At 44.6% G+C, this 17,923-nt stretch overlaps 2 protein-coding genes across 2 annotated transcripts; both read left to right on the top strand.

The window, feature by feature from the left end:
- The first annotated feature begins 667 nt into the window (after window positions 1-667).
- PEX26 (peroxisomal biogenesis factor 26) lies at window positions 668-5,746 on the top strand. The gene is made up of 5 exons (XM_066549748.1): window positions 668-914; window positions 1,264-1,404; window positions 1,780-2,096; window positions 2,779-2,925; window positions 3,316-5,746. The coding sequence occupies exons 1-5, from the start codon at window positions 736-738 to the stop codon at window positions 3,417-3,419; spliced, it is 888 nt and encodes a 295-aa protein (XP_066405845.1). The 5' UTR covers window positions 668-735; the 3' UTR covers window positions 3,420-5,746.
- Window positions 5,747-8,584: 2,838 nt separating this feature from the next.
- On the top strand, window positions 8,585-17,605 carry TUBA8 (tubulin alpha 8). Its single transcript, XM_066549747.1, has 5 exons — window positions 8,585-8,675; window positions 12,331-12,553; window positions 13,588-13,736; window positions 14,285-14,965; window positions 17,226-17,605. The coding sequence occupies exons 1-5, from the start codon at window positions 8,673-8,675 to the stop codon at window positions 17,511-17,513; spliced, it is 1,344 nt and encodes a 447-aa protein (XP_066405844.1). The 5' UTR covers window positions 8,585-8,672; the 3' UTR covers window positions 17,514-17,605.
- Window positions 17,606-17,923: the final 318 nt, after the last annotated feature.

The raw sequence follows: 17,923 nt of genomic DNA, 5'->3' as shown, positions 1-17,923 counted from the left end.
GGGAGCGCGTTGTGGCAGGGACGGGCACAGATCCTGGTCCCGGAGCTGCGGCCGCAGCCGCTCGGAGCGGCCCCCGAGTGCCCGCTTGCCACCGCTGATCCCCGCAGAGTGACAGCTGGAAGGCACCGCAGCGGGTCATCCTGTCCCACCTCCCTGCTCAGTCAGGGTCATCGCAGAGCACACGGCACAGGAATGCATCCCGGCGATTCTGGAATATCTCCATAAAGGGAGACTCCACACCTTCCCTGGGCAATCTGTTCCAGTGCACGGTCACCGCACAGTAAAGAAGTTTTTCCCCCTGTCCAGGTGGAACTTTTTGTGCATCAGTTTCTGCCCATTGCCTCTTGTCCTATTGCTCGGTACCGCAGAGCAGAGCCTGCCTTTATCTTCTTAGCACCGCCCTTTAGGTATTTATACACATTAAAGAGGTCCCCTCTCAGTCCTCTCTTCCCAAGCCTGAACAGACCCAGTTCCCTCATCCTTTCCTGGTAAGAGATGCTCCAGCCCCTCAGCCATCCCCGTTGCCCTCCTGCAGCCGTGACTACACGTCCCGGCGGCCCGCGGGGCCGGGATGCTCTCCGGGCCGGCCCTTCCGCTGCCGGGCGCCTCCATCCCGGCTTTCCGGTGCCTGCCCGAGCCGAGCGGAGCCGGGCCCCGGCGGGGGCGGTGGCGGCGCTGGAGCCGGAGGCTGAGCCGGGCCCGTGCGGGGCCGGGGGGAGCCCTCCCGCCGGTGCCATGAGGGCCGAGCCGCCCGCTTGGGCCCCGGGGCCGGCGCAGGCGGCCGCGCTGTTGGAGGAGGCGGCGGATCTGCTGGTGCTGCACCGCGACTTCGCCGCCGCCGTGGAGCGCTGCGAGGCGGGCTGCGACAGCCTGGGCCCCGGCCCCGGCCCCGGCCCCGGCCACGGCCACGAGAGGTGCGGGCGTGTGGAGGGGACGGGGAGGCGCTGGGACGCTGCTCGGTGCCGCCTCAGCGCCGGGCTGGCTTCCAACTTCAGGCCATGCCTGCACTGCTTTGGGGTTTCTTTTAGCCCTGTCGATATTAAAATGTTTCATCTGCGCGTTTTTGAGGGAAGTGCGGTGTGCCCAGGAGCCTTTCCTTCGTTCTCTCAGAGATAGTCACAGTGCATATCCTCGAATTGGTCTTTTTATTGGGGACAAGTAGAGGGGAAGCAGAGAACTGTGTTCACTGAAGGTCACTGGAGGGGATGCAAGGGGAAATGTGGGTTGTAAGAAGCACTTACTTGGGTGTCTGTTCCTTACCAGTTTTGCAGAAGTGAAATGCTCCCTTTGTGTTGTGGGGATCCAGGCCCTGGCCGAGATGAACCGGTGGAGAGAAGTTCTGTCTTGGGTTCTGCACTACTACCATGTGCCTGAACATCTGCCTCCAAAGGTTCTGGAGCTGTGGTGAGTTTCTGTCTGTTGCCGTCAGATATACAGCATATATCTTGTGGGGTCTTGTGTTAGGTTTAACTGCAGGCCAGGCTTGGGTATTGTATGATATTTTCACTTTGCGTGGTGTGAGTGACATCTGGCACAGGCCTGTTGTGTGTATGCTGGAGCATGCCTGCAAGATTGCTTCATGGTGATCAAGGTTAAAATGGGTGATCTCGAGAGAGTAACATCAATAGCTGCACCTGTTGCCTGCCTCAGAATTCTCTCTGTGCTTTGATATTGACCCTGATTGATACCTCATGAGAGCTGCTTGTGGGTAATATCTGTCAGTGATGTCAGCTTCCACAGAGACTCGGGGTTTTCTCATACTTCTCCCTTGCATCTCAGCATCCTGCTGTACAGCAAAGTGAGAGAGCCGCAGGTGATGCTGGAGGTCGGCAGCAGCTGGCTGGGATCCCCGGCCAACCAGAGGCTGCCCGAGTTCGGCTCGCTGCTGGAGCTGTACCTGGCGCAGGTGCTGCTGCCGCTGGGGCGCTTCGGGGCCGCGGAGGAGCTGGTGCGGGGCTGCTCCGCCTTGGACAGCGAGCGGCGGCTGCAGCTCCTCGGCACCATCGGCGAGAGCCGCTGCCGCTGGGCTCGGCGGGAGGAGGAGACACGCCCGGGGGCTGAGGAGCGGCAGGACCCAGCCACAGAAACGCTTCTGGGTGGGCTTTCCCTCTGTTGTTTGTGCCCCTTTGTTACAGTTTCAGTTTCATTTCAGTTTCAGTTTCGTTTCAAACTGGTGAAGGGGAGCAAGTATTAACTGCACATTAAGAATATTGCCATGATGAACAGGCCATGAGGAATTCCCACTGTGTATCACAGCAGAAAATAAAAGACTTAGTGATACCTTTGCTGAGAATTGTAAAGCATATTTAGTCTCTGCCAGCATCAGGAGATGACAATTAATGCCCAGGATCAAAAGTTTTGGGTTTTTTTTTTTAAGTAAAAAGAGGAAAACTAAGACTACCTGGCAATCCTTTAAGGATATGTTTGTTGGCTCTGTGTACAGTTTGCTTCATTTCCATTTACAGTTGAGTCCAAGTAGAACAATGCCTGTCTAGCATTTAAAGTACTGCTTGTTCTCCAGAGCTGTAAAGCATTGGATGTTCTCTCCTTGGCACTACTGTGTTATAAGATCATATTGTAGTAAAGTATGTGCCTAAAAAGAAGTATAATGAAGTGTATTACAAAATTGTACTGTTTCTCTGTTGTATAAAAAACCAAACCCAACCCAACTTTCATGCAATCAGACTGCCAGTACCTTAGTTTCTTATTTGCTACATCTGTGTGATTACTTTTTAAACTTTACTTTGCCCTAACAGCCTTTCTGTTCTTGTTTTCCAGGAGTGCTGTCCCAAAAGCTCCTGACCATGCTGACATTGCTACGTAGAGCACTGAGGTCCATGTCAAACCACTTCTATTTACTTCCTTACAAGAAGATGCTCTTGGCTACTTTTTTGCTGTACCTGGTGGTGGTGAGATTAGACCCAGGTATGGGATTAAGATTTCCAATTTTTAAAATTCCATTGTGGTTATGGAGAAGAAATGAGTTACTTTTAATAAATCTGGTCTGTGTAAATGTCTCAGGGAGACAAAAAATCTGGGTGACTAGGAATTTAATGTGTTTAATGTTTCCAGCTGAAGTGCATGTAGAAAGATGAAGCTCCACCAATGCCAGTTTTCTGCAAACTCTTTTCAGCAGCCTGTGAGAGGCAGGCAGAGCTGTCCTAGACTCAGCCTTTTCCTCATTGTAGGAAGGAAGAGAAATTGGTTTTTATTAATTCTACTTGGGGGTAGTTCTTTCTTAATATGTTTAGTGTATGTTAGTTTTACATAGCTAGTTTTACCAAGTTAGTTTTACCTTTTTGTTCTGCTTTGCAGCTTCTCCCACGTCCCTGCCATTCATTTACAAACTGGTCCAGCTCTTCCGACAGGCTTGGGCAGCTGTGCTTTCTCCAATCCACAGGCCTCCAATTCGAGACTGAGTGTCTGCCTCCAGTCAAAGTGTCACCTTGTCTTGGCCATGCTCAAATCTGAGCTGTGGACTCCTGGAGTTTCTCCAGACATGGAATGGTGGTGTAGGAATTTCAAAGCCACGGCAAATATTCCTGGCATTTTGCTTGGTCCTGTCCAACACTAGGGTACAGCCACTCCTTCCATACCTACAGCTGAATAAGAATCTAAGAATCCTCCTTTTCAAGCACTTTGCTTTGGATGTGTCTCTTGAGTGAGTGTTGTGTAGCCAGTTATGAACTATGGAAGAAGTTCTCATCCTTGCAAATGCTGAGCAGTTCTCTGAACAAGTGCAGTTCCTGGAGGACCAGTGATTAGGGGAATGTTCTGTTTTCCCTGAAGACATCTGAAAAGCCCAGTTCCTGCAGCATGGGATTTAGGACAAGCACATGGAAGAAAAAAACTCTAGAGAAATGAAAGCCTATTGCATTTTGAAAGCCATGGTTTCTCTTGTGAATGATGCCTCTTTGGACAGGCACACTGGATTTTAACATATTTAAGCCAGAAAGATGAGGGGGTGGGCCACAAAGACTCTGTTGTATTGTATCTACTCTTCTTAAATGCAAATTACAGCACTCAGTGCTTGCCTGATGCATAGTGATTCCTAGAAGCACATGGTGGTGGTAAAGAAACAGACTTATTTTTTTAAATTATATTCTATGTTATTGTCTAGTTGAACAACGAAAGTTGTTGCTTTGTTTTGCTCTTTCCCTACCTCTTGCTTTGTTTATGTAGATGTCAAAAAGTCTCTCTGTCTATCTAGAATTGCTCCCCAAGTCCCCAGTATCCAAAGTCCTGGGTTAGATGGGAGTCATGTAGCAATGCTCTGTCATTCAGAACAAAAGGGGATTTTTTAATAGAAAGAGATACTTCTCTGACATCACAAAACTTTCCCCAGATCAGTGGCAAGAAAATTGTACACCTGCAGGTCTGTCACCAGACCAACTCCATTTCTGACCACTTGGGGCAGAAATTAGAGGTTTGGGGTGGGACATTAATTTCTCCTCCATCCATTCATCCATCTATCATCAATTGACAAAAGGTAAATTCCAAGGAGGGAGCACTGATCGAACAAAATACTGCTTTTAAACTGTTGTGTGCTGGAGGGGACAAGTTAAAGGTGAGAAGCCAGGGACAAATTTGCCTCTGTCATGCCAGCACCTGTGCCAAAAGGGTGTAAACTCACTGATGCCAGCCCAAACTACAAAATGTTGTCAGAGCAGCCTTTTTGGTGGGAGCACCCCAAAGCCATGAGAAGCAGCCAGTGTAGATCCCAGTGTGGTGTCTTGCAGCAGTAGTGCCCTTTGTCTCTAGCAATAACCATACGCCAAGGTGGTGGCTGTTGCTGTTTTCTTCACACAGGGGGTGTTGGCACCCTCAGACTGCATGTGATCTATTGCTTTGCTCCCTGCTGGGGCACTTTGCAAACAGTCTTATCTTCACTACTAAAAATACTTGTTTGTTTCATCTTAAATTGTCCCAAAAAGAGCTGCACCCCAGCATTATTGTCAGACAAACTCAGGTTATTTGTGAGTGTAATAATGACCTTGCCTAGTTGTCTCAAGAGATTTTAAAACCCAAACCAGTCCCATATGCCTCCCCAAAGTTTTTGTCTCTGCCAGGACTCTACACCAGGTTAAGTAGCCTATAGCTTTTCCATATAAAAAAGTAATTTCTTGTATACTCTGCACACCAGGGAAGAGCAGCCTTTGATATTGCTAAATGTTTTCTGTAATCCAGCTCTAAGTGTAGTTAGAACACTGAAACCAGCACTTGATGTGAAATCAGATAGAATGAAACACAGAAGCTCTGTCTGGAGTTGAGCTTTTCCAAGAAATGACCAGGATCAGTCCTCTGCCCCTCTGCTTTGCAAGGCCTCAGGTTGAGTCCTTTGTAAGCCAGTTAATGAAATGGCAAACTTCACTGAAGTCAGGCCAAATTCTGATCAAAGTGACTGTTAGGTAATGAACACTTTTTGCTGTAGTCTTCTGGCATCATTTTTAGGTGGATGGCAGAGATGCTGTTCTGGAGGTTGGTTTGGACCAGTGGTTTCAGCAGACCACACATAGTTTTTAGAACGCTGTTAAGGTCATTTACCAGGACTTTTAACATTAAACTTTATTTTAAGAGTAGATTGGTAACCTTGACTTTGAGTATTACTGATTTAGAATTTATATTGTTTTTAATTCATTATGAGAGAGAAAGAAGCAGAAATAAGCTATCAGGAGTTTTTTGCAATTAATACTAAAACTGCAGTATCTAATTTTTATAATAAAGTGACTACTGATTTACCTCTGTAGAGTTGTTTGTGCTGTGATTTGAGTACGTGAAAAAAAAGGGTTTATTATATTGATACACTACAAAGTATATCACAGTTTTCAATAATTGTTTCACATTGTTTCATAGTTTCAGCATGTTTGAATTAAGTAGAGAATGTCTTCAGTGTGAATCTGATGAGATCTAAGCCACTGATGATGTTGGTAGAGTGTAAGTCTGCATTTTGGCATGGCCAAGAGCAATACTACAAGAATAAAGTACCTGGTATTCATCATTATTAGATGAATGTATCTTTATATTAGAACTAACTACAGTTCTGACCTTGCTGTATTAGAGGAGAAAACCCTACAAATAAAAAGTAAAAATACATAGCACAGTTCTCTGTTTCAGGGATAATTCCTGAAAGCCAGTATTTTATCAATGTAGCAGTGTTACACAGGTACTTAATTACTGGACTTGGGAAGTTCAGAAATCCTGAAATGAAACGCTGCTGGTTCTCCCAGCAGGTGGCAACAAACTAACAGAAAACAATCATACAGGGAACACCAGGAAAGTGTTTAAATCTTCATTCACTTTCTGAGGAAGGTATTAAAATGAGTGGGAAATGGCAAAGACTTACACATCCCACATTAAAAGAAAAGGAGGATTTTGTGTGATCACCTAAGAACTTACTAAGAGTGCACTGTTTTGTAAAGTGGCATCATAAAGTTCTAAAATAATCCATGATTCTGACACTGCTGGTGAGTCATTCAAGTAATGAGCCTGTAGGGAGGGAGTGATGTACATCCAGTAGAGGAGAAAAAGCATTTAACTGTCCTTCATTTGCCTCTTGATGTATTTCAGTCTCCAGCATATTGAGTTGGGGGAAGAAGGAGAAATCACATCACATTCAGGGTGATGGTGTTTGTCTTCCCAAGCCAGTGATGGAGCCCTGCAGTCCTGCTTGTAGCTGAACACCTGCCTGCCCATGGGGAAGTGTGAATCCACTCCTTGGTTTGCTTTGTTTGTGTGCACAACTTTTGCTTTGTGTGTTAAACTAACCCTCAACCCAGAGGTTTCTCTCTGACTTCTGATTCAGTGCTCAGTTCCCAGCTGGGGTTAAACCAGTACAGCAGTACTTCTGAGTTCTAGATTATTCAAAAATGCCGTTTTCAGAGATGTATCTGTCTTTAATTAGAGAAAAAGGCTTTAGGTTTCATATGGCAGAGGTTTCTGCCCACAGAGGTTGAATGCCAGCATCCATCATGACTGACTTTCCAAGAATCCAGGTCCAGGCCATATCTGCCTCATGTCTCCATGCCTCCCACTGGCAGAGAAAATGCCACAATGCACTGTTGCAAATAATTTAATAATTCACAGACCTCTTTTAAATTTTGTCACTGCTGGATCTGACACATTGACTCAAAGTGTGCCTAAGAGGTTTTGGGTGGTGGACTGCTCAAAGTATTTGCTGTGAGACTTTTTCCTGGTTCTCTGAAGCTGTGAGTATTAACATTTCAGATTGTCCAGAGCACCAGAGCTTGTCTGGAATGCTACCACTTCCACTAGAAGAAGAACACTAGAACAATCTATTCCTCAGTCTCAAAACAATGATCTGCTGGTTTTCTGAAGAACTCTGAGATTCAGCTTAAGCAAAGCAGCAGATGGAAATTATCATGGAAATTTGTTAAAAAACAATTATGGCTCCAGAAATTATGGCTCTGTAGCTTTTCCCAGCAAAAATCAAAGAGTAATGATTTGCAGGTTTATGTAAAGAACAGCAAAATGAAGACTATACCAAAGTGAGTTTATAAAAAACAGTATGAATTAGTTCTCACTGTTAAAATGTAGGTGTTAAAGAAGGTACTTCTATGCTGGTTGCCAACAATGGCAGAACAATCTATTGATATCATCATGACAGAGTAGACTAATCTACATTTTAGGAATTGTCTATTTAATGTCTGCTGATTAAACATCATCATAAACAGTTAATTTACAAAGTGAGGGGATACATGATACAGATTAAAGCTGTTAAGTTTGCCTTCCTCTTTGTTACATAAGGGTTGCAACCATGAGGATTTCTCTGAGAGAAGCTGCTGCTTTCCAGTGGTGAACTGGTGCAGAAGGAGCAAAGTGGAGGAGGTGACTGCGCTAATTTGGTGTCAGAATGTTGGGGTGATGCCTCCAGCTCTGTCCTTCAATAAACACTGCAACTAGAATCAAATTTCTTTCTGTGTTTGGGCAGAGAAGTGAGAGTCTGTACTGAAGGCTATCCCATACTGCTGACAGCCTGGATGACTGCACATGGAAAGAGAAGTAATAGAAGTAAATTGAGATGTTAATAAAGAAGCCAGGAGATAATTTAAAAGTGCTAGTAAGCACACTTAAGAATGGTAGTTATGTTTACTAAAATGGTACTATGTTTACACACTAAAAGCACACTTAAGAGTGGTAGTTATGTTTACTTTCCAGATCTCTATTTTTGTTTTTCTTTTATCCTTCTCTTTTCCATTCATTTGCTCTCTTATGCCTTCTGTACTGGAATTTAGGTGTGATTTTCTACACTACAGAAGCACTGTAGTGTAGAAAAGTTGTTTGCCAGCCCTACAGAAGTTTGTGCTGGCAGAACACGGGATGGCGTGTGCATTGCAGGTGATGTAAAACCCCGAGGTGTGAGAAAGCACAGCCTACAACGTGTTACATGGCCAGGCTCCAAGTCAATAAGCGTGCCAGCCCTGGCTGCAGTGGGTTTGCAGCCTGGGGTGTCTGTGAGCCCGGGCTGTGTGGGAGGATTTGCCCAGGAGGGTGCTGGAGGCAGCGGGGTGACCTCGTCCCGCGGCGCTGTGACGCTGAAGCGCAGCAGCAGGTGCTGGGGCTGGCCCTGGGAGCCTCCTGCCCTGCAGAGCCAGGCTCCTGCACAGAACTGCCAGCAGTGACCCCAAAGGGAGGGAAACACCTCTGGAAACACCATGGTAAGGGGGATGGGGGAGCCCCGGGGACACAGGGACTGGGAGGGCTGTGGGGTCTGCTGTTGTTTTCAATAGGTTTTGCCACCAAACCCTGATCTCACGCACCACTCACCACGTAACAAAATGGGAAAGGAGTGCAGAAAATCTCACTGAAGCATTACAGCATTAAGTTTCTTCAGAGAGTCCCTAACTAGTGGGATTATAAATTAAATTACATGTGGAATCTTAGCTGTTTGGTACTTTCTGTTGTGACCACATTTTCTCAACACCAGTTCATTTTAATACGACACAATTTTTTTAAGAAATACACCAAAAAAGTTATTTATCTTTGTGTCTGTTTTAAATTAATTTAGCCCCAGTGGCTATACTGTCCATAGCTATACAGGGTATGCATGTGTGTTTCTGGAGTCCATGAATTCTTTTATATACATATGCATTTAAGTAAGTGAAAAAATGCCCTTTGTTTTTAAGTTTTGGTGGTTTGTTATAAATTTGTATAAATCTCTCAAAACCTCTTAGAATGTGAAAAAATCCATTTCACCTTGTACCCCAGCATATCTCTAGCACTGAGTCTAATTTTGGTGCAGAGGAAGAACCACGTTACTTTCTGCCAGCTCATCTCACAGGCAAAATACTTCCACAGGCTTCCCAGACCTAGGGAAGTGAGCAAGGGAAGTGGAACAGCTGGAGGACTAAAGCCTCCCTTTTGCAGTAAATCCTGGAGAGAGATTGTTTTTTAAGAACCAAAGCTGTCCCAGGTGTAGTTTCACAAAGGATCTGGGCCTTTCTACTGTTTCTTCGTTGGACCTATCCTGGGTCTACAGACATTAAGTGGTGGGATGTGAAACATGAGTTTGGCAATGGCTCCAAATTAAAATATCATGTAAAGATCAGTTTACTCTGGCTGTGACGCTGAAGAAGGCCCACCCTCTTCCCTGCTAAAAGTCTGGCATCTATTTTAATGCTGTTCACTCTGCAAAGTCAGAAACTTATTTCTCACTGTCTTCTCTCTTTGGCAGAATATTTCCAAATTACTGCTGAGGAAGGAGGAGATTAAATGGTTTAAAAAGCAGGTTTGAGATGTGGTTTCAAACTAGTGCAGCTGAAAACTCAGTCTGAAAAGTCTTCAACTGCAGTCCTATATGAAGTTTTACAATACTAACTTCCTAAGGCAGCATTTACTTGTTCTATCTGTGAAAAAAACAGACCAATTCTGAAGAAGTGAGCAAAGCAGCTCTTTAGGTTTAAAATACTGCTCAGCTTGTAATCGTAGTTTTGCTTTAAAAGTTATTCCTTTTAAAAGCCAGCTGGCCTCATTGCTTTGTTTGAAAAGAAAAGAAACCCTTATTTTTCTTGCTGCCTGCCAGCCTCACAGACTCACACTGGGATTTGAAAGAAAAGGCAGGAGCCTGCCCTGTGAAAAATCAGCATTAATTGAATTCTCTAAGCCCAAATATGCCTTCAGTGTCTCCTGAATAATCCTCCAGATTGCAACACACTGATTTATGAAGCCCCACTGTCACTCAAATCACTCAGAGACTTTTGCACAACTCAGTTGACAAAACCAGGGTTGTGCAAGTACACTTGAGAGCACATGCATTTGCATAGTCAGCAAAAACTTTCAGCTTAGAAATTAGTACTGAATAGAAATAATTTGTTTCATTGAATAAAAGATTTAAATAGATTTTAAAAGATTTTAAAATATTTAAATAGATTTAAAAGATTTAAATATTCATGTTCATTTGAACTTCTGGGGATGACTAGCTGGGGCAGTGCTAACTTTTGAAATTCTAGTTGCTTCTGAAAAAATATCTTCAGTTATGTTTCTTAAACACAAAGTTATCTCAATTTGTGAAGAAAACACTGCTCCAGAGATGTTGCTGGTCACACATTGTGACTGAAAATTTAGTTTTTGGGGAGGATACATTTAATTCTCAGGTCACAGTATGATTTTCCTGGGTAAGCATTTGCAGAATTTAATTAAAAAAAAATTAACTGGTCAAATCTGATAGTGCCATTGGTTATCTCTAAATGCAATATTACAAAACAAGAATGAGTGAGGACCATCCTCTGCCCTTAAAGCCAGGCCTACTTCACAGCTGGGCATCTCAGTTCTCCTTCCCTCTCCAAAGCCTGGCAGTGGTCAGCGAGCTGCTCACTGGAAACCATTCTTGACAATGAATTGTTTTCTGCATGGTGCCCAAGCATTGTCTGGAATATTAACTCGCCTAAGACAAAACTCTGCCAATTTTGTGGAATTATCAATCAGCATGGGGATCACAGGCCAGTGTTCAGTACTATGTCCTGACTTTATTTTACTCCCTAGTACAGACAGGGCCCTGAGGGGTCACAAAACCAGAGCTCAGGCAGCTTTAATTGCTCCAAAGCAGAAACCAAAACTGAAAAAATCCACATGCCTGAAACCACTCTTTCCTCAAAAAAATGCCTCTCACTACACCCAGTGTTGCAATTGCTGGGACTAACCCAGAAGCATTTGCTTTATAATTCTGCTTGTGAACTTAGGAAATCCAGCAGCAGGGCCTTCATGCTCATATACTTTTAAGTGTACAGGATTTTAGAGCGATTGACACCTGCTTATTTTAGGCTGGTGTTAGACAGTTTTCTCTTCCTGGCTGCCACAGAAACAATGCTGGAAATCATGCAAATACACTTCACTGCAATGGCACTGCTTGACAAGCAATGGAGTAAAATTGTGATGTAAAATTAATGGCTGCTCAGGAGCTGGAAGGAAAATTTATTTTGACCAAGAAAATCTGGAATAATTTCCTCAGGTGAAAGCAGCTCTTCCAAGTTTCCACGCTAGCCTGCTATCAGAGGGTAGAAGGATCAAAAGACATTGCCTGCCTTGGGTTACATAAGGGTGAGGGATGCCACATGGCTGTGTCAGGTTCCAGCCAGGAGTAAAAATAAACTAAACTGGGATGTGCTCCTCAGCAGGGCCAGTCCAGGAAGAAAGGTGGGGTTTGTGTAATTGAAATTAATTTTTCCTGTCTGTTTTAATATACTTCTGTAGCACAGCACACAGACCTCAATTTTTTAAAGAACTGTCCTGTCACTGTCATATTTTCTGAAAAATCCCCTTTGCCTAGGATTCTACTCCTGGGAAGCTGAGAAGCCTCAGAGAAAAAGCAAAACAATATTATCTCATTTGCTTCTCCTGTGTTTTTGCTGCTTTGGAATGTATTTGGAGATTGTTTATCCAACATGTGAATTGTTTTGACCTAAAGACCAATCGCAGTCAGGCTGTGTCAGACTCTGAGGAGAGTCACGAGTTTTTGGTTAGTATCTTGTTCAGCCTTCTGTCTGCATCCTTTCTCTATTCTTTAGTATAGTTTTAGTATAGCATTCTTTTATATAATATAATATCATAAAATAATAAATTAGCCTTCTAAGAACATGGAGTCAGATACATCATTTCCTCCCTTCGTCTGGGGACCCCAAAAATACCACACTGTCCCAGTATCTGGCATGTGCACTCTCATTGTGGTCACAGGGCTGCACAACCAAATGAACAGCTGACAGTGACAATTCACTGATTTTTTGGAAAAGCAATACACTGGGAAATGGTATTCACCAGGAATAAGGAGGGCTAAGGTACACTGATTTTCCTGACCCTGCCTCTCCTCTCTCCCCCCAGCGTGAGTGCATCTCTGTTCACGTTGGCCAGGCTGGAGTGCAGATAGGAAATGCGTGCTGGGAACTCTTCTGCCTGGAGCACGGCATCCAGCCTGATGGCACCTTCAAGGACCTGCAGGACAAACTCAGCTCTGATGACTCTTTCACCACATTTTTCAATGAAACAGCCACCGGGAAGCACGTGCCACGGGCTGTAATGGTGGACTTGGAACCAACTGTGGTAGGTCAGTATGGAAATAAACCTGCAAAATGCAGATGAGATTGCTTTTCCTCATATCACCATGGTGTGCCACCAGTCTCCACTGGCACAAAGTGGCCCTTTGCACCTCAGGCTACCACTAGGTAGCATGAAATAAATTTTCTTGTGACACAGGACGCCAGATTCTGTCACAGGGCTTACAAACATAGGAACAAGAGGATCCCCAGCAGTTTAATGGCGGGTACACGCGGTGTGTACAGCTTCTCTTTGCATCAATATTTAACTTTTGGGTTTGTTTATCATGACATTTTTGCCATTCAGATTCTGCTTTCCTTCAGTTTGGATTCAATGCAGGAGGCTGATCGCTTCCCTCCAATAATAGAAGAATGTCTAAAATTGGGACACCTGGATTTCTTCACACTGTTTTTTCTGGGGACTTGTGGATGCAGGCTGTACTTGTCACCAACAAGCTCATGAGAAGATAAGTGGCTGGACTGAAGATGCACAATAAATCAAACAAATGCAACACTGAAAAAATGCTCCTGAGACATTTCCCTTCTCCATTAGCATCTGTCTTTTGGCATCATGAGCTCCTGTGACTGAGAGCATGCACTGATGCCAACAACAACCAGAATTTGTTGGCACTGGAGCATATTCTTACTGCCACCATATTTTCTGAAAAATCCCTTCGCCAGGATTTCTTCTCCTGGGAAGATGAGAAGCCTCAGCTTCTCCATGTTTTGCTGCTCTGGAATGTGGTCTGGAGATTGTTTATCCAAACATGTGAATTGTTTTTAATTCATGACCAACCACCATCAGCTGTGTCAGACTCTGAGGAGTCAGTCACGGGTTTTTAATATTCATTCTTGTTAAACCTTCTGATGTATCCTTCTCTTTCTTTAGTATAGTTTCAGTATAGCATAATATAATATAATATAATATAATATAATATAATAATAAATCAGCCTTCTGAGAACGTGGAGTCAGATTCTCATCTCTCACCTTGTCCTGGGGACCCTCACAAAGACCACATTCTTACAATTTCTCTTTCTTCTTCAGATGAAGTACGGGCTGGCGCCTTCCGGGAGCTTTTTCATCCAGAACAGCTGATCACTGGAAAGGAGGATGCAGCCAATAATTATGCCCGTGGCCACTACACCATTGGCAAGGAAAGCATTGACATAGTGCTGGATCGTGTCCGTAAGCTGGTAAGTCCCAGCAGCTCTGAAACAGCAGTTTGGACTCTGCAGAAGGAAGAAGGGCAGAACTAACAGCTTGTTAATTGCAAATGATAGCAATGGTTCAGCAAAGAGACAGCAAGTCATACAGACAGGATCTTGGACATGGTATAGAAGAGAGAAGCCCAGTAGTTCACTTCCCAGCTGCATGCTTCCAGGCATTTTTATAAAGTGGTTAGGAATATGTAATTTTTAATTATTAGCACAGCCCTACAGCACCAATACTGATACCGAAGGGTGGATTATGCAGTTGTATTTGCTGGTTTCAGCTAGAATAACAGAGCAGTGTGAAGTTCAGAGAGAGAGAGACCTGGACAGATCCCTATGTCATAAGTTGAGACATTGAGGAAAGCAAAGGTTGGAATTATCACCAGCCCTTTCCCAGGAAAACTTGACATGAAATCTATGCCGTATACTGCTGTGACTGCTCACTCCTTCAGCTCAGGGTGAGCTCACATAGCAAAGTCTTTTCCACCTTTTTCAGCCACTGCTGTTTCACTTTCCCTTTTGCTTTCTAGACCGATGCCTGCTCTGGGCTGCAAGGATTCCTGATTTTCCACAGCTTTGGTGGCGGTACCGGCTCTGGATTCACCTCCCTGCTGATGGAACGCCTCTCTGTGGATTACGGCAAGAAGTCCAAACTGGAGTTCGCCATCTACCCAGCCCCTCAGGTCTCCACTGCTGTGGTGGAGCCCTACAACTCCATCCTGACCACGCACACCACGCTGGAGCACTCGGACTGCGCCTTCATGGTGGACAACGAGGCCATCTACGACATCTGCCGCCGCAACCTGGCCATCGAGCGCCCCACCTACACCAACCTGAACCGCCTCATCAGCCAGATCGTGTCCTCCATCACCGCCTCGCTGCGCTTCGACGGCGCCCTCAACGTGGACCTGACCGAGTTCCAGACCAACCTGGTGCCCTACCCGCGCATCCACTTCCCGCTGGTGACCTACGCGCCCATCATCTCCTGCGACAGGGCGCACCACGAGCAGCTCTCCGTGGCCGAGATCACCAACGCCTGCTTCGAGCCCAACAACCAGATGGTCAAGTGTGACCCGAGGCACGGCAAGTACATGGCCTGCTGCATGCTCTACCGGGGTGATGTCGTCCCCAAGGACGTCAACGTGGCCATCGCTGCCATCAAGACCAAGAGGAGCATCCAGTTTGTCGACTGGTGTCCAACAGGCTTCAAGGTGAGTGGATGCAGTAGATATCAAGGTGAGTAGGGTTCTGTTTTGTCCCACGTCCAGGAGGAATGATGCATCTGACTCCATCTTATCAGAAGGCTAATTAATTACTTTATTATACTATATTATACTATATTATATTACATCTATATTACATCTAAACTGAATCTGCCAAGCACTCAACTGCCCAGCATCTCATGACTGTCAGCCAACAGTCCCAACACACTCACACACCTGGATTCAATTGGTCAGTGAATCAAAACTCACACCAGAATCCAATTACCAATTCCTTTCAGGTAAACAACCTTCCACAATGCATTCCACTTGTGAACAAACACAGGTGCAGCAAATGAGAAGAGAATTGTTTTGATCATTCTTTGCTTCTCTCACTGCTTCTCTCAGGTTCAGAAAATGTGAATCCCACAGGGCTGCCACAAGTTTCTCTTTAGTGTTGAAAGGGGAGGTTCAGTCTAGCAGAAAACTTGTGTTTTTAAAGTTTTCTAGTAGAAAACTTGTATTTAAAGTTTTCTATCTCATCTATTTCTCCTATTTCCCCCAGAACATGGGGTATGGGGATACCCCAGTCATCAGTTTCTCTGGGTCTGGATTGAAGGCACTTGAGACTGTAATTCATGTTGGGACTCAGGTGTTTATTATTTCTTCTCAGTAAAACAGTCTCACTGCTGTGAGTTCAGCAGCAAGGCAAAAAATGGCCAACAGTCCCTCGTTCCAAGGTCTTTTAAGACTAAACTGTCCAATTAAGAACTGGCACCTAGGTTATTTTCCCTTTTAACCCAATAACTCATCCCAAAGAGCCCAAATGGGGACTTTTCTGCCCAATTACAAAATGCCACCCCAACTCATGAAGGAGGAAGAAGCAGCATGAAAAAGAAACTCAGGACAACACCTTGTGCCCTCCATCTTGCTTCCATCCACAACCCACTAAAAATCCCAAAACCTCAATTTCTCACCAAGTGATACACCTACACTGCTCTCTACAATCTATTTCACACTTTTGTGGATTCCAGTCTATCTTGACGTCCAGGAAACTTTCTCCATGAATGAGGGTCAGAGTCAGTGCTGCCCTGGGGGTCAGGGCACCCCAGAGCAGACAGAGAAATATTCCCAGTGCCCTGGGTTTCCACAATGGGGGAATATAGGTATTTCCTAATGAATGTAAGAAGGATACATTTATATAAAATGTGCCTTTTCTCCTTTGGACGTCCCATTGACAGAGGCTCTTATATATTTAAATAAGTGGAAATTAGAAGTGTGTATGGATTAAAACTGAAAGAAGTTTTAATTTCAGATCTGACCTTTGGAAGAGCCAATGAGCATTGCCTCTGAGGCAAAATCTAAACTTGAGGAAATACCAAAGTTGATAAAATTAATAAAGGAAGGAAATGCTGATATTAGGGAATCTCTTAGTTAACCCAGAAATATTATACAGCCTCTCACCACTGCTTACACAGCAGTGTCTGGAAATACATTTTCAACAATAATACAGACATTAGCAGTGGAAAAGCATTTGTCACACAAACAGCTCCTTCAACAATGAAAACTTTCAACTGGGAACCAACTTTTTATGTTAGTTTCTACAGAGTATCTTGGTGAAACTCTATGTTCAGTATTTTCTGTTAAGAAATCTACAAACTTGTCTGTGCATTAATGTCACAGACATATTTTATGAAAAATCCCTTTGCCAGGATTTTTTTTCCTGAGAAGCTGAGAGGCCTCAGAAATAAAAGGTAAACAATGGTTATCTGCTGCTGTGGAATGCAATCTGTGATTGGTGTCATGTGGTTGTTTTTAATTAATGGCCAATCACAGTCCAGCTGTCTTGGACTCTTAGTCACAAGATTTTATTATCATTCCTTTCTTTTCTTTGCTAGCCTTCTGATGAAATCCTTTCTTCTATTCTTTTAGTATAGTTTTAATATAGCATTTTATTTTAATAATATATATATATATAATAAAATAATAAATCAGCCTTCTGAAACATAGAGTCAAGATTCTCATCTCTTCCCTGGTCCTGGGACCCCCAAGAACACCACCACACATTAAACAGTAGAACAGTATAGATATTAGAGTGAGTTTCATGCTGTTTGACATTTGTAATGGCCTTTGCCCCCTGGCACCACTGTACCCCAGCACCTCCTGTACCTTCACTCACCTTCCTTCAGTTCTTTGGCTGCCTCCTGCTGTTAGGAAATAAATTGCACATATAAATAAGTCGTACAGCCTTCTCTCCCACCCCTGTTTCCAGGTTGGGATCAACTACCAGCCCCCTACAGTTGTTCCTGGAGGAGACCTGGCCCAGGTGCAGCGGGCAGTCTGTATGCTGAGCAACACCACGGCCATCGCCGAGGCCTGGGCAAGGCTGGACCACAAGTTTGACCTGATGTACGCCAAGAGAGCCTTTGTGCACTGGTACGTGGGAGAAGGCATGGAGGAGGGAGAGTTTGCAGAGGCCAGGGAGGACCTGGCTGCCCTGGAAAAGGACTATGAAGAAGTGGGAACTGACTCATTCGAAGAAGAGAATGATGGGGAGTAATTAAAAAACACATTTTGTCTCTGTATGGCCATAACCACTGTATGGCACGTGTCAACAATTAGGTCAGCTTTTCTGTACGTTGTAAACATAAATTTAGGAGAGGACATTTTTTATTGCATAAATAACAGGCAAATTATCCTGTAAGATATCATCAGCTGTAGTCTGGGGTCACTGGGGCACACTAGGGAGGGACTGGGGGCACTTGAGAGGGACTAGAGGCACTGGGATGGGACTGGGAAGATGAAATCCAAAAGAGAAAGAAAAAGGATCTTCCCTGTGCTGCCCCACCTGCTCAGGTGTGCTGCTGCCCTCTCCTGCACTGCTCTGGGGCACAGGGATTGTCCCTTGGCACACCTGAGCAATGCCCCGGGAGCACCCAGGTGTTCCCCCTGCCCTGCAAATGCTGTCCC

The sequence above is a fragment of the Molothrus aeneus genome, chromosome 5 (genome assembly GCF_037042795.1).
Source record: "Molothrus aeneus isolate 106 chromosome 5, BPBGC_Maene_1.0, whole genome shotgun sequence".
NCBI lineage: Eukaryota > Metazoa > Chordata > Aves > Passeriformes > Icteridae > Molothrus > Molothrus aeneus.
The sequence above is the reverse complement of the archived record's forward strand: the minus strand, read 5'-3'. Positions and strand labels throughout refer to the sequence as shown.

Coding starts and splice junctions, on each gene's coding strand:
- PEX26 (XM_066549748.1), top strand. CDS start 736: ATGAGGGCCGAGCCGCCCGCTTGGGCCCCGGGGCCGGCGCAGGCGGCC. Junction 1,405..1,779: donor CCAAAGGTTCTGGAGCTGTG/GTGAGTTTCTGT, acceptor CTTGCATCTCAG/CATCCTGCTGTACAGCAAAG. Junction 2,097..2,778: donor AGCCACAGAAACGCTTCTGG/GTGGGCTTTCCC, acceptor CTTGTTTTCCAG/GAGTGCTGTCCCAAAAGCTC.
- TUBA8 (XM_066549747.1), top strand. Junction 12,554..13,587: donor CTTGGAACCAACTGTGGTAG/GTCAGTATGGAA, acceptor TTTCTTCTTCAG/ATGAAGTACGGGCTGGCGCC. Junction 14,966..17,225: donor GGTGTCCAACAGGCTTCAAG/GTGAGTGGATGC, acceptor CCCTGTTTCCAG/GTTGGGATCAACTACCAGCC.